At 38.6% G+C, this 16,719-nt stretch overlaps 1 protein-coding gene across 4 annotated transcripts in view; it reads left to right on the top strand.

The window, feature by feature from the left end:
• Nucleotides 1-16,719, top strand: part of LOC122541782 (protein transport protein Sec31A) — a 91,297-nt gene that overhangs the window by 61,240 nt on the left and 13,338 nt on the right. For 3 of the 4 annotated variants that reach the window (XM_087982427.1, XM_043678751.2, XM_087982426.1), the window contains 3 exons: nt 2,467-2,868; nt 7,417-7,455; nt 8,922-8,980. In XM_087982427.1, coding sequence (XP_087838553.1) covers nt 2,467-2,868; nt 7,417-7,455; nt 8,922-8,980 — 500 coding nt within the window. The remainder of the gene's footprint in view (nt 1-2,466; nt 2,869-7,416; nt 7,456-8,921; nt 8,981-16,719) is intronic. The other variant, XM_043678753.2, reaches the window with a different exon arrangement.

Here is a 16,719-nt window from a genome sequence, read left to right as displayed (position 1 = left end):
GTGGACTTCTTTTCCTGAACACTTCCACCCCGACCCAGTTTGCATCACATGTCCAAAATATTTGAGCCTTCCTGAAATCACTGCCTCAAGCAATTTCGCTCAATGCCAACTTTCTGAAGAACCTACTACTTTGTCTGACTGTCCATGGCACAGTTAATAATGTCTGAGCATTTGGGTAAGGAGATCAAAGCTGTACACTGTATTCCAGGTACAGTCTGAACAAGGTTCTATACGATTACAGAAATCCACATGGTTTTCAGTCATCAGCAAACTTGGAAATATTACATTTGGCCTTCATATCCATGCCATTAATATGGGTTGTGAATAGCCAGTTTTTGCTTAGTTTCTCTGCCACTTCCTTATTCTTCATTATAACTTACCTCGCGTCTGCCTGTAATTAACCCATCTTTATCTTTGCTAATCTTTTTCCTCTTTCTATGCCTTTTCCAGTCCATGTCCATTTTCTAAAGTTTACTTTTACAATTTCTTGAACTTCTTTTGCTACATTCTAAATTGGTCCCAATTCTCAGGCTTGCTATTTTTTTTGGCCACCTGAAAACCACTACCTATGATCTAATATAATTTTTTACTTCTCTTGTTAGCCACAGTTGGATCACTTTAACTATTGGGTTTTTCTGCCTCTAAGGAATGTATATTTGTTGTAAACCATCTATTAATTCTTTAAATGCTAACCATTACCTGTCTGCTGTCGTAATTTCTGATGTAGTTTCCCAATCCACCAGAATCATTGGCTCCTCGTAATTTTGTCGTTCCCCTTTGTATAGAATTAAGACCCTAGTTTCAGATTAAACTGCATCATTTTCAAACATAATGTAAAATTACACTATATTTCTAAAATCTGCTCTACAATGAGAATATTGATTACTAATTTATTAATCATGGCATAATATTGTGCCTAAAATGTTCTGTTCTTTAGCTGATTCCAGAAATCCATCAGTAGATGTTCCAGGAATTAGTCTTTCACAGTATTAATACTAAGTAAGTTCACCTGGGTTGAAGCTATCCATGGATACTGCATTACTCTTTTTACATGCACTTCTAATTTCATTGATTTATTGCCATGTTCTACATTATCTCTACTGTATAGACAACTGCCACAAATGGATGGTGCCCCTTGCTGTTTCTCAGCTTCCCCCAAAATGAATTCTACATGTAGATCTTCCGATCTAAGATCCTGTCTCGAATGTACTAATCTAATCCTTTATTAACAACGCAACCCCACTTTCCTTTTTTGCCTGTCACTCCTAAATCTCGAATATTTCTGTTATTCAGTTCCCAGCTTTGGCCACCTCTCTTCAGCCATGTCTCTATAATGAAAAATTAGATCAGACCTGTTTTTCGATTCGTGCTATTAATTCAATTACCTTGTTGCAAATGCTGCATGTATTCTTGATAAATATAACTTTACTTTTTTCATTTTGTTTTTTACCCTATTTAATTTAGTCCTGTTTCCAGTTGCTTCCAGTTTGGCTTAGTTTTCTTCCTACCATTGCTAGATTTGATTCTCACCTGTCCAATACCCCTCCAAGTTCCTGTCCCCTGACAAGTGAATGTAATCCCAACCCAACAGCACTAGCAAATCTTCATGTGAAGGGGATGTTGGTCCTGGTTCTGTGAAGGTGAAGCACATCTCATTGTGATGGCCCAACCCACCCCAGACCGAGTCCCAGTGTCTCAGAAATCTAAGACCTCTTCTTGCAACATCTCTCCAGCCGCATGTTGATTTGTGCCAGTCCCTATTCATTGCATGTGGTACTGATTACTGCCGTTGAGATCTTGCTTTTTGATCTGTTTCCAGGCTGTATCAAACACATTTTCAGGACCTCATCCCTTGTTATTATGTTTTCCAGCATAATTATACCCAGAAGATACCTCTGTAATCCCCAAAACTCTCTGAGATCTTAACTATTTTGTCTATCAATTTTCTTTGCTCCAGGATGTCTCTTCAATTGCCTAGTTCGGGAATACTTCTTTCAATCTCTTCCCCCATCTTCCCTCAAATTCTCCTTAAAATTTGGTCTTTGACTGCCTATTATAATATCTGTTTATGTGGCTCAGTGAAAAATATTGTTAATCCACCTCTGAAGCACTATGATAAAGGCACTTCGTCAATGCAAGTTATTCATCTTAAGCATCGCATAGGTTTTAGGTGTTGTAGCTGCCTGAATCTTTTCACAAGTTCAGAGTTGTTTGCCATGCCTGGCCTAACAGTGTCTGAATGGCCTTTATAATTCTCCTATACTTTGGAACAGAGTATAAGAATGAAAAATGCACTGCTGTCTTTAGAGGTTTGAATGCAGGAACTGAGAGCCTTAATTCATGGTGAGGTTTCATATGAAAAGTATCTGCCAAGGAGTGCTAATGAAAAACAGGAAAAGATAAATTCAAATTAAACATTGCTTCAGTGGTACTACTTGAATTCATTTTAATTCTTTTTCTCTACAGCCTTTTCACAGTTCCAGAATTTTGGACAGCCAAAGGTTCCTCCAAGTGGACTCCCAGCCTATCCTCTTCAGAATCCTTTGCCAGGTTCAGGGTTGACTGGCCCATCTCTACCTACAGCCTCTCTGAGTGGTCCAACAATTCCTGGTGTCTCCATGCCAGGGCCATCGCTAATGACCCCTGCCTCTATGCCATCCTATCCATCGTCTAATACACTGCCACCCAGCCACACAGTACAACCTGGGCCACTGCCAACTTACCCATCTCACCATTATCAACCCCAACCTCCTACATCTCTACCAGGCATTCAGTCCACCTTCCCTCACCCCTCTGGAACAGGAGTCCCTGGAGCTCCGTCCTCCAAGCAGTTCACATCTGCGGCAGTTCCTCCTCCTCCTCAAACAGGTACTCACTTTCTAGCTGCTATTAAATGCTGCGCCTCAATTGACAAATGCATTAATTGGACTTGTGCCACACTTTGCATGAAGTTTAAAACAATGTTACAAGACCTTGCCCTTAAACTGATTGCATTTTTAACTAATAGATTATTTTCAATTGTCAATTTACTGAATCTGCCAAAAAATGAACCTGCTTAAATTTGAGCTTGATTTTGAAGAACAATCACTGATCCATTCTTGGGTGTGACAAAAGCAAAGACTGGTTTATGTTTCAGTTCAATAGCAGAGCAAATAATACAGCAATTTACCTTTTGCATTTGGTTCATGTGAAAATTCCAAAAGAGCAATGTGTACAATATTTAATTTTGCAGCTTGCGTCACATTTTCTAATTGGTAGGCATGACTTTTCTGCACTGTTGCACTCCTTTACAGATGTATTATAAGGTTCATGATCCTGAAAATTATGATATGCCCACCCCTCAACCTCCAGTTTTCTTTCTACAGCATAAATCAACTTCTGTTTTTCCAGCACTCCTGAGTGTCTGGCTGAAGAACAACAGAACAGACCCTCACAGGAGGCTTTGTGCCCAGTCTCTCCACTTGTACAGAGAATGGTGCCTGGAATGTTGAAGCAAGCAACAAAAATTGTACAGCAAATAAATCTCATTCCTAGTTCCAACTGAAAGCTTGTTCCATTTGCTCCTGAGACATCAAACCTTTCAAGATTTAAACCTTGCCATTTTGTAGTGTTGCATGAACTTGTTTGGATATATAGGCAATTGTTCTTCAAACCACTTGTGCATGGCTAGGCTTGTGAAGCCAAGAAAGAAGCTTTCTGAATGGTTTTATTTTGCAAACACCAAATTAATCCCTAGATTAATGCATTAATTAACGCAGCTAAGAATGCTATGGAGTTTATCATCAATTGATGTTCTTGTGAATAGTTTGGCAGCAGTGGCCTGTAGAACTTTTAAGGCTAATTTTCTGTGAGGCAGCAGTTTACTTTGGCTGTCAATAATCTGAAAGAAAGCTTCTCTTTAGAGTTTGAAATAAATTATTTCCTCCTCATAAATACTGAACAACTGGAATACACATTGTTGCTTGCTTATGGAGGCTGGAAAAAGTTTCGTTGCTGGTTATTACTGGGGGAACTGGCAGAGGTTGAGGGTGACTCCCTGAAACCCTGTTATGAGCAAAATTGACACATGCATGGATGTCTGTCTTAACCGTTACAAATCAGCACAAGTGTCCTAGCTTAGCCATTTAATTCAAAATTTGTATTGTTTATTCAGTTACTACAAAACACATTCGTTGAATTATTTGTATGATTCAGAAATGGTTTTCAAGGGTGTTAAGGAAACAAAAGCTCCCATCCTGCCAAATCTCGGTTTCAGATTTCAGGCTGGCATGTTGAGAGTTGCCAAGTCAAGGCCAAACATCATCCCACCAAGTAGGGGAAGGGAAAGATTGTTGTTCATTTCTCCCAGTAGTTCTGTGAGGATGAAATTACCCATCACTAGAAGCACTTTACTCTCCAACAGTGTTCAATGTTGGCTTGAGCACTCAGAACTGAGAGAATCATGAATGTGAGCAAGAAGTTTCCATTTTCTTCTCACTTTAAGAACTTTGTTATTTGATCCCGTATTCTGTTAATTTATTCCGGGTTCCATTCTCTTAGCTGATGGCATTTGAAGCTATCCTGATCCTGAACTTCTGTCAGCAATGCTTTCTACTTGCTGCAGAGCTTCTGACAGGAGACAATTCTGCATTTTTCTCACTTATTGTCATGAAGGATCTTTGATAACTTTGGACAAGTTTGTGAACTTGCATTTGGAGAATTGTAGATGCAATTATATGTCCTTCTACTCTAAGGCACTTTGATGCACAAACCTGTAGCATCAAGAATTTATTGTCCCTATTGATGTAATTATGATTGAAATTATTTATTCTGCACCAAATCCTATTTGGATTAGTACTGACTTGATGCTGAACTCAGAATTGTGTTTATTGATAAAACACTGTGGGTCGCAGATCGGTAAAACACAATGCAGCTAGTTGTTGACTGGGTGACTAAAACAAAACATGTTGTTAAATTTAGTTTCATGGTTATTCTTGGTGAAAGTTTCTGATACTGGCATGGTTGCCTGTCTTGTATAGACAAGTCCTGTCAGAACTGGGTTTGCTAGATCTTGTAACCAGAAACTTGGTGTTCTGCAGGTACAAAGTTCAGGAAAAGAAAACAGGTGCCTAGATTGTTGGCTGTGTTTCTGTTTAACGCTACTGATACATGCAACTTCCAATTGGTGTGAACAGGCCAGACCGCAGCATGTAGAAGTGTTTCCAGCCTCATGTCTGCATTTCTCTGGAATGTTTTGTCGCTGTTGACAAGAGTCCAATATGCTTTTCCTATGAATCCCTCTAAACTTAGCCATCTTGGGGAGCAAGTAGATGATCTTCAAGCAGGTCACAATTTATTTTTTTCTTGTTCTTCTCAAATCACCTAGTGATCTCTCGCATCTAGAATTTCCCAGTCATGTTGGAATTATGAAGCCCTGCTGTTGGGCAGTCAAATACCAGGGTTTCCTTCATTTCTTAAAAATATCCCCAATGTCGAAGAGAGAGGATCAACTGAGTGTCCATGTCGGGGCAGTCCAGAAATACAAACCATGTAATGCCTTGAGTGGAGTACAAGTGAATATCACATGCTGCACCACAATCATAGAGTCCTAATGCAATTGTGCAAAGTTCAGATAATTTCTGAGAACATCAACTTTTTGAATAATAGATTTGTTTTTGTTAATCTATCGTATCTATTTGCTCACACTCTTATTTAACACAGCTTTTCACTGAACTACCTGTCCATCTATTCACATTCTATTTAGCCCATTATTGTCTGTGATCATTTTATTAGTTTACTCTCTGTTTAATGTCTATATGTTGAGAACTCAGCTCTTGGTGCAGTTAGGCCTTGAATATTCTACAAATAGGTTGTTTCATGTTTCACTGGGAACTTCCACATTTGTAGTCTGTTGTAAATGTGCTTCTAGATTATTGGAGCACAAGTTTGAGAGATTGTGTCAAAGGCTAAAATGATTTTTGGTGAGTATTTATAGATAAAACTATGGTTGCAGATGGGTGGGTGAGGATCATTTGGTACAGCCTTAATGACTCATCAGTTGCTGTCCCTCACGGATACTCTGTAGATCATTGATTCAGATCCCAGCTCAGATCCATCTTGAATATGTTCTGAAAGTTTTGTTTGTACAACTGACCCAAAACATGCCTGAAATACTAAAAACGAGTGCCTTGTGATGGATGTCTATTTGGAATCCATATTTTACTAAGGGCAGTGCAATGATAGACCTACAGTGAAGGAACTAGAGCACTTCAAAGAACCATTCTGTTTGGTATTAGTGTCTGTGGTTAGAGGAACCTAATCGTTAGCCGTTATTGAGCCTATGCATCCTAATCTAATCCCAAATGCATAGGGCAAAATCAGTTTTCAATCTACATCTCTTTATCTCTGAGATTCAGTCAGCTTGTTTCTGATATCACTAGGAAAGGTCTGCTACAATCTTTAGCATAAAATAAAGGCCATTTATTCTTATCTAAACGTCTGATCCACATCATCCTTGTTTAATTGTGCAAAAGTTAGTGGTGTGACGATTTCAGTATTGGCAGAGAGTTGTCATACTGTTCAAATCATCTACAGAACCACCAGGAAGGCTAAAATTTCTAAACTCTTGGAAAATCTCCCACCTTTGCTGAATGATGTGCCTCAATTAAGGACATTTTAAAAACCTTTTTTTATATTTTAAATCACCTTGGCACCTTTCACCAAACAATACTTTACACTACCTTAATGCAATAATTTAAAATTAGCGCACAGATAACTAAATTACATGGAACTCACTTTGTGCTATTCCTGTTTTATCTATGATTGCAGATAATTTCTTGCTATAGTTCCTCTTCATCCAAAGCTTTATTGTGGTTAATCCTGGAAGTTGCACAGCAGATTCTATCATTTTAAAAGCATTTAGTACATCATGTTTAGTGGAGCAATATTAACAAGGTTGGAAACTAACTAAACAGTCAGCTCTAAAAGATGATCTAAAGATGAGGTTTAAGAGTTTTTGCTAACTGATAACAGTGCCATAGTTGCTCAGGGTTCACCAGCAGCTTTTAGCTTTAGTGCTAAAGTTTGGATCCCACATTGACTAGTGGTATCTACTTATGTTTGATTGTGCATTTTATGCTTCATGTTGCTGTTAGGGTTAATTTTACATGAAGAGCAAACCTGCATGCTTCTTGACAGAAGTACTCCTTTATAGTGCAAGATGGTAAAGGGTAACAACATGATGCATGCTACAAGGGTTAATATTCATTGCTAAGTGCTGTACTTTGTTGGCTATGTGATAAATGCCAGGCAAATGGGCATTTGTATCTCCTTATTCTAATATATAATAGGCAAATTAGTACTTATCTACTTGTGTGTAGTATTCTGAGTATTATCTTGATTGTCCATAGAACCTCCCTGTATTCTTTGGTTTTTCAGGATTCCTTCCATGGCTACAAAACCGCTCTTGTGCATCAGGTGAAAGGATAATAACAAGTGTCCTGGCTGGATCAGCTAGCCTTGTATGATGGCTTTTCTGTTGCAACGTTAGTGTTCTTCATGACCTGTAACTCTTTTTGCATCTGAGATCTTTAGATTTTTCACATCTGTTTTAGTCCTGTTCTTACAGAAAGGGTTCTTCTGTGTAATTCAAAAATTAATCTATAAACTGATATTATATCTGTTAAACAGTATGAAGAACACTGATGTTCCGTTGTTCAGTTCGTGTTTTTTTTTAAAGAAAACAGTTCTGTTTCTTGATTGGAATGTTTACATGAGACATTTTGAAAGTTACTGTTGTAACGAAACTGGAGCTGGATCTGTGCGATATGTTGCACCAATCCACTGAATGCCAGGCTTTCACTGAAAGATATTGCTGTTTCTTTCTTTTTTGTTTATTTTTCTTAAAATTTTAAATCCCCCTCATTAGATTCTATAAACTGTTTGTTTCTTCATTTCTGAATTAGGCAAGGTGACCTACTTGCAAGCTCTATGTATCCTGCTGTTGAATAAATGGTAGGATATGTAAAATCATTGGTTAAATCATTGAACTTCTCTTCCTGACACTGTCCACTTTTTCCTTTGCCACGAGGAGCAAGCTATTTCACTCCCATCAGCATCTTTCTCTGTGTGATGGGTGTGAGCTCCTGTTCTGCACCGGATGAAACAGGGCTTTAGTACACCAAGGTGTTCCCAGCTGATGCCATTGAGTGGTCATGTTAATAAATGTGAATAAGTGGCTTAATCCAGACAGCGGAGCTCTTTATGGGAATGGTCAAACCAGAGCTTTATTCTGTGTTAATCCCTGCTAAAATGAATTGTCGCTTTTTGTTCAGAGGTTTCAGTAAGTTGCCAACAGGTTCCATGTGAAATAGCATGCGTTTTCAGCATGTAGAACCCAACAGATAAGAAAAAGTGACCCATGGGATTATTGATGATGAAAATGCTTAACACTGCACTTGAAGACTTGCACTAATAACTTAGTAATTAATGGGTGGTCTGTTGCAGACTTCATTGACCTCTGTTGTAAGGTCACAGACGTTGTGGTGAAAGGTTGTTCCTGCTGAGATTCATCTTGAGGTTGTGACTGTACATCAAACACAGTACATTGAAGGTGCAGAGGCAGCAATGGAAAGCTTAAATATGTCATTATGCCCGACCGAATGCTTTTCAAAGATTCTTTCAAGATGCCTGGGGGTAGATTATATTAAAGTGCTCTCTGGTACCAATAATGAGAGTCTGTGACTGAAAGCATTTAAATATTGAAGCTTTGCTGTGTTAACTTTATCATGCACAAAACAATAATGCTGTTACTGAGCTTGATGTAGTAGAATTGAAGTGATTGTAAACTTTAAAAAGCATCTTTGTCAGCAATGTTATACACGAGACTTCTTTGCATATATATATCGTGCTATTTACTTTCTTGACAAATGTGCTTTCAATAGGGTTCCAGGATGGATGGAATGACCCCCCGGCAGTACGAGCAGGGCAAAGGAAGAAAATGGTAAGTTATGTTTTCTTACAAATTGTGCAATTGGTGTTTTAGTTCAGTTGTGGTGAACTGAATTTTTATGCTGTAGTATTTCAAATGGAATACTACGAGCTGGTAGTCAGGGGAATATGCATGAAGCATATGGAAGTAGCAGAGTGGATAAAACTGGGTCATTTTCTTATTACATTTCTGTATTTTTCTTCTCCACTATCCTGACATTATTCACTGTTTGAACATAAAGGCACAATGACTATTTATCACATGCAATAAAGGAATGTTTGTAATTATGGGTGACTTTAACCTACATTTACGACTAGGATGAGGAGAAATTTCCTCTCCCAAGAATGGTAAGCCTGTGAAATTCACTACAATAGAAAGCACTCGAGGCCAAACCATTATATGATTTCAAGGAGGAGTTGGATATAATGCTTGGGGATGAAGCGATCATGGGGTTTGGGAGTAAAGCAGGAACAGAGTATTAAGTTGGATGATCGGCCATGATCATAATGCCTGCCAGAGCAGGCTCAAAGGGCCACGTGGTCCAATGTGACTGCTGTTTTCTCCATAACTCTGCCTGAGCCATTCTCGATGTACACAAGAGTTCCACTTGCAGTTTTTCACCCCAAAGCTGTATTATCATAAAACTGGTGCTTATCATCTGCTTGACTGAAGTAAGACATTAAACTTTGACTTGCTGTTGACATTATTTGACTTACCATTATTTGATTAGAGTTAATGTGGGAGGGGATTTGAAGAAATGGTAAATGTGCTACTTGTTGTAGAATAGCTTTGTTCTGAGGGGAAACTAAATAGCCTAGCATTATGGAGGGAGGGCATAGTGGTCCCTTGTTTGGGATTACACAGTGCCATTTGTGAAGTTTTGCCTAGAATTTGACTAACCTCAGCAAATTAGGTGCAAGTAGCAGACTTCTATTTGAATTGTCAAGATAGGCGTGTATTTATATTGAGCCTTCATGAATCACCACACATCTTAATTCCAGTATATTAAAAAAAAAAGTTTAATTGATTCTCAGAATATGAACATGGGTGGAAAGCCTGACTGCTGTTATCCAGTTTGAATTGCTCGGAGAAGGTAGCAATGTGACAATGTTTGGTTAGTCCATTTCCGAGAGCAGTGCAGTCACTCAGTGATGTGGGACTGGAGTAGAGCAAGAACACTAATCTGAATAGCACTAGTGAATGAGTTCAGTTTCAACAGCTTCACGTTCCCGTTATACTGATATCAGTTTTTAAAGTTCTTTCTTTTGTAAATTCTTTTTAGAATTAAATTTCTCGCATATTAGCGTGGAGACCTGAACTCGTTTTCTGAAGTTTTGGTCAGTGCCTCTGGATTGTCAGCATGACTATTAGCTTATCATGCAGTATAACTTGCCGTCAAAGTCTAAACTACACCAATACCACAAAATGTAGAATGAAGTTTGAATCCACATTCCTGTTCATTTGTACACATCTTAAACTGTGACTGCTAATGAATGTGAAATTTTGAGTAATTGTTTGGGATTGTGGGGTGAGATCAGAACACAGTTCTTTTGTGAAGAAGAGAAGCTGAGCGACTGATGCTTCCTTGGGGATCTGAGTAAACTACAAATGGTATTTGAAAGTCTTTGAAGCTTCCAGTTTGTTTTGATTGGATTTTTATTGTCAAGTATATCTACTTCATTGGGTGAAAGAATCAAGCGAATGATCCAAGGAAGGGATTATAGGTGGTGCAGGAAAAGGACTGGTCATGTGAAACTTGGGTTGTTCGTTTATACTGCAGTATAATACCAGTCAAAGTAGGAGGTATCCTCTTTTAACATGTCAGCAGTAATCCCCACCTTAATCCAACCCCCCCCCTGCCCCCACCTTGCCTCCCAGCAGATAGCACAAGAGGAAAATAAGCCATTTTACTCAAATAAGAACAATTAAACTTCCAAATCTGTATTGATCAGGGCTGCTTAAGTGCTAGTTGACTTCATAAACAGTTAAATTCTATTTGGAAAAGCACTGAGTGTTTATTAGCCCTGCTTGAAATTATTTAGCTTTCTAAAGGAGAAAGCTGTCTTCCATTTTACTTTGACTGTAATTGCTTTCCTTCGGTAGATTTTACAGTTCAGCTGAGTGACCTCTAGTGGGCATGATGAGCTTAGAGGGTTAATCTGAAAATCCTTTTAGTTTTGGATTCATGGAACCATTAACTGCAATTTCAGTTTGTGGTGATGTCTCCACAGTGCCTGTAGTCCAGTCAGCCTGTGTCACTTGTTGTTACTATCAGTTGTGTTAACCTTATGCCAGTGATGTTAACCCTTCCAATGGTACATTTCTGCATTAGTTGAGGAACAGTCAAGAGATCAATCTCAAATATGTCCAACAAAAGTGAAAATCCTATTGATTCTTAAAGTTGATGTTATTCTCTAATGAATGCAACGCATAAACAAAGCGTCAAATAAAGTAGAGTTAAGATGACAGGAAAATATAGGCACAGATTCCCCCGACCCATCCCCTTGTTCTTAAAAAAGAATTGCCTACTGCCTCATCTGTTTAATTCTGGATTTGATTTAACCACATTGCCTAGCAAAGAAGCAAACTTTGGAACTTTTTTTTTCAAGATGTTTTGTTACCTGTTATTCGTTAGTCATAAGACTGAAATTAGCAGAGATTTTCTTTCTGTTGCATGTGAAGTCAAATCTCAGTAAAATTGTCATTTAAGATAACAATTTAGTATAATTTCCATTTTGTAGAGAAGAATTTATTTTGAAAACAATAATTTGTGTGTATAATAGCCCTTTCAACATAGTAAAATGATACCCAACGCTTCTCTCAAATGTTATCAAACAAACTTTGATACCAAGCCCCACGAAGGTGTTAGCACAGGTCATCAAAGGTTCCGTCAAAGATTGGTTTTAAGAAGTGTCTTCAAAAAAAAAGGAGACAGTAGAGGGTTTGTGATACATTTAGAAAATTCCAGAGCTAAATGCCTCGGTATCATTCAGCACAGTCACAAATGATGGAATGAAAGAAATCAGGGATGTCAAGATATTCTAAGTATTGGAAGAACTCAGAACTTTTAAAGAAGTTTTTTGCACTGTCCCGATAATCAACACTTGACTGCTTTTATCAGCAGTTTGCTAAGTAACATTTGGTGTTCTTATCTCTTGGTGGATGTTCTTGTGCAAGAAATGTATCAGTTTAATTGTATTTTTCCCTGTCCCTTTTTGGATGAACTCATTGTTGAATGAAGTGAATAACATTGCTGCTGGGAATGGAGCACGTCATTTTTCACACTTAGTGTCCTCTATTATCAATACTTAGGATATCTTGTTGCAGGTTTCAAGGTATATTCTCCAATGTAACAATGCCAAGCTAATATTAACTGTCACTTAGACTGAAGAGACTAAATTAAGGAAAGTCAGCACAGATTTGTCGCAGCCAAATTGTGTTGAATTAATTTACTGGAGTTATTTGATGAGGTAGTGTAAAGGGGTTGATAAGTGTGTTATGGTTGTTCTGCTGTGCACTGATTTCCTGAAAATGTTTGATAAAGTGCCAAACAACAGGCTTGTTGTCAAAATTTCAAGTCCATGGAATAAAATGTACAAAGTGAAGTTGAACGAGTGACAGGAAACAGTGCTGATTAACTTGTTTTTTTAAATGTGGAAGAAGCTATTTAGTGAGCTTCCAGATGTCAATGTTAGGAACACTGGTTTTTTTCAACCTGTATTATTGACTTAGATAGGATTTTGAAATTTGCAGATGCCAAAAAACTTAAGTACTATGAATAATGGGGAGGATCGTGATAGAATTCAAGAGAAATCAGAAAGTCTGGTGGAATGGGCAGACACTTGGAAGATGAAATTTAGAGCGGAGAAATAAGGACACGTGTTTTGGTAGAAAGAATGAGGGGAGATAATATAAAACAAAGAATACAGCTGTAATAGGTCTGCAAAAGCCAAAGGATCTGAGGGAATAAATAATTGAAGATTGTAGGGTAAATTAAGAAATAGTTCATAAAGCTTATGGGATCCTGAAATTCATAAGTAGAAGAATAGCCTGCAAAAGGAGGAAAGATATGATGAGCCATTGTAAAACACTGGTTTGGCTTCAAATGTGTCGAATTCTAGATACCCTGCTTTAGGAAGGATGAGAGAGAAAAGAATTAAAACTACATTTCCAATTATGGCAAACTTCATTGACTTGCTGAGCCATTTTGGAAGGAAGTCAAGAATCAACCACACTGCTATGGATCTGAAGTCACATATAAGCCAGAGCAGGTAAGGACAGCAGATTTCATTCCCCAAACGACAAACCAAATGCATTTTTACAAGAGTAGATTATGGTTGTTACGGTCCATGATTGTGATATAGCTTTATATATTCCAGGTTCATTGATTAAATTCAAATTTCAACCTGTACCATGGTGGATTTGTACAGCAAACCGTGGCCCTAGCCCTTGCACAATAATCTAGTGCCACCTCCTCCCCTTGAAATGAAATGGATAATCATCTGAAGAGAAAAATTGACAAGGTCTAGGGGGTAGCTAGGAGTGTTGGACGAGCTGAGTTGCTCTTGTAGAGAGTTGAAAAATGTGGAGCTGGAAAAACACAGCAGGCCAGGCAGCATCCAAGGAGCAGGAGAATCGACGTTTCGGGCATAAGCCCTTCTTCAGGAAGCCCTGAAACATCAATTCTCCTGCAACTCGGATGCTGCCTGGCCTGCTGTGTTTTTCCAGCACCACATTTTTCAACTCTGGTACTCCAGTATCTGCAGTCCTCACTTTCTCCTAGTTGCTCTTGTAGAGAGCCAGCAGTGGGCTGAATGGTTGCTGCTTGTGCTGTAGTCATTCTACAGTTTGATGATAGTGACCTAAATCTTCAGATCTGGTTCAGAATCCCGATTTCTGACTCAGAACAGGCAAAATGCTACGGATTGCTTTCCTGTAATTGTTTTTGGCCTATCTCCTAATCAATCCTGCAGAGCTCATGCTGCATAGCAATCCTCATTAATCAGTGAGAGAGTCTTCTTCGAAATTTCTCTCCCTTTTAAAGCACTTGCTGCTATATTCTGGTAAGTAAAATGTTTAAAGGTGCCAAAGCTGCCAAAAGAAGGTGAGGCACTTGTGAGGGGTGGTGTCAGGAGGCGAGTGAAGGAGTAAAGTGGCAGGGAAGCAAGTGAGAGGGTGAGGCAGAAAAGGGAAGCAAGTGAGCAGGCAAGAGCATGACTGAAGGGATGCTGTGACAGGTTGAAGGTAAGGGGGATTGGGATTGGGAAATAAGATGGCAGGTAAAGTGGGTACTTCGCGGGCTGTGGCAAGGGGGAAGATTGGATGGTAGGGAGGAAGTGGGTTATCACAGAATAGGGGAATCTGAGGATCAGGATTTTGTTGGCGATTCGTTGGTTAATTGGTTTAGAGAGGGTGAGATGTGTGTTCAGGGGCAGAGAGTGAGAGTCAGGCAGTGGTAATCAGGTTGGGTTGGACGTTTGCTGGGGTGAGTAGTATTACCCAGGAGTTAGAATAAATTTTCATCTGTCCAGCATTTCCTAGTAACATTTAGGTGAGTTAGAAACTTTGAAGTCAGAGACTCTTTCAGAAGACTGCCAAGGAAGATAATTTTCAGGGAGGCAAGAGAAGAGATTTCCAGGGCCAAGGCTGTAGTAGTTTCCAAAAGCCCTCTTGCCACATTGAGGTGTCAGAGGGCTGTGTTAACATTCTATTATTTTAAAAAAGGGACTAAACAATAGATCAGGAAATTACAGAGCAATTTATTCTTGATGATGGAGAAGTTATTGGAAAGAATTCTGAGGGACTGAATATATCTGCACTTGGACAGAGACCCTCTTTTAATCCGGTGTAGTCAGCATGGGTTTGTTTAGTGAAGATTGTTTGACAAATTTGATTGAATCTTTTAAGGACAGATACAGGATTGTTGATGAGGATAATATATTTGATGTAGTCTACATGGAAAGCAAGAGGAAATCATATTGAATCATGAAAAATATTTAAGGAGCTTAACAGGACAGAGGTGGTTTGCCCTTGTGGGAAATTGTAGGACCAAGAAAATAATCTGCCTAATTGCCTATTTAAGACTTCTTTTATCTCTCTGAGGATTATAATCTGTGAAATTATTTACTGTGGAGGCTAGGTTGTGAAGTATATTCAAGGTGAGATGGATATCTTTCTAATCATTGCGGGAATTGAGGGTTATGGGGAAAAGGCAGGAAAGTAGAGTTAAAGATTATCAGATCAGCCGAGATCTCATTGAATGGCAGAGCAGACAGAATGAGCCGAATGACCACCTGCTCCTATTGGGCTATGGTCTTTCAGGAGACTGACTGCCAATGAATTCCATAGAAGGAAGTGGGAGAAATTTGTTTTTCTGGACCTTGACCAGGTACCTTTTGTCATGAGATTTGTATTTTGTATTATGTTGATCACGAGACATTACATATACTGAACAAACCCCAACATCTTAGACCTTTACATTGCCTGCAAGCTCTGTAAGATTGCATATTGCAACTATTGTAATCTTAATAAGATTTTGTATTACTCAGTCCATCTTCATGATGAAGAAAATATGTTTGATGAAAGACTACCTCTGATCCCTGGTTCCATGCTTCCCAGTTTTCCATTAGCTTTATGTATTGTTATGTCTGTCAGTTTCAAATTGGTCATTTGAAATTCTTAACTGAGTGATATTCTTTAAGCTTTCTTTAGGCTTTTGGATAGAATAGAGTAGATGTTCTATTTTCATTTGAAACATTTACAACTCAATGTCATTAAGAAAATAAGAACAGAAATATTAATTGGGCCATTCATTTTGAAATATTAACTTTGCTTAACTACCTTTCACACATACTTTAGGTCAGCTAGGTGTGTTCTTGAAGTGACTAGACATTGGTCAGTTCTTCCTTTGTGATCTGCAAGTGATGCTGCCAAGTGCCCGACTTCAAAAAGGGTATTTTGTTTTATGTAGGCTGGACACAGGACTCCAATCCTACCGCTGCAGCTGGCAAAATTTAAGTGCAGTTAGTAAATTTGGAATGTAAAGCTAGTTGTTATCATGGACCATGACCACGATCGTTGACTGTTTGTTTGGTTTCTCGTTTAGGGAAGGAAATCTGCCATCCTTACCCAATCTGGACTATATGTGACTCCACACCCACATGTGATGGACTCTGAACTGTCCTTTGAAATGACCTAATAAACTATTCAGATCAAAGACAGTTAGGATAGGGATGAAATGCTTGGATGCTAACTCCCACATCCCATGACATTTTGTTAGAAAGTCAGTGCACCTCACTGGATTACACCAGAATAGTTCAAAGAGTAAGGGTTTTTTTTAGTGAAACCATCCGAATCGTAGAAGGATTATAAGATTTAAAGAAAAAGCAAAAATAAAATCACCACTGTCTCATAATGAATTAGTCCCAGTTGCATAGTAGAGCAATGTTCTGCATTTGTCAGAGAAACATGTGTATTACTATTAGACTCTATCCCACTGCTGTCCTGGCTCCTTTTTACTTCAGCCACCAGATGGAGACTGTGCTGATTATTTTAAATAAAGGGGTTCAGTATACACATAGTATCTGCATTATAACATCAGACAATGAAGTTTTACAAAACCCAGTTTTAGTATGCTGTCATTCAAGAACTGAGGAGAGACTTGACCGTACAATTAAAAGATCTCTGGTCTGTTTATGACCGGGAATCTCCCTCTCAGATTTTATGCAAATTCCACTTTTATACATTTTGTC

The sequence above is a fragment of the Chiloscyllium plagiosum genome, unplaced genomic scaffold (genome assembly GCF_037043375.1).
Source record: "Chiloscyllium plagiosum isolate Xiang-an unplaced genomic scaffold, Cpla_swu_hap1 HiC_scaffold_43, whole genome shotgun sequence".
NCBI classification, from domain to species: Eukaryota; Metazoa; Chordata; class Chondrichthyes; order Orectolobiformes; family Hemiscylliidae; genus Chiloscyllium; species Chiloscyllium plagiosum.
This window is presented reverse-complemented; position numbering and strand designations above follow the sequence as displayed.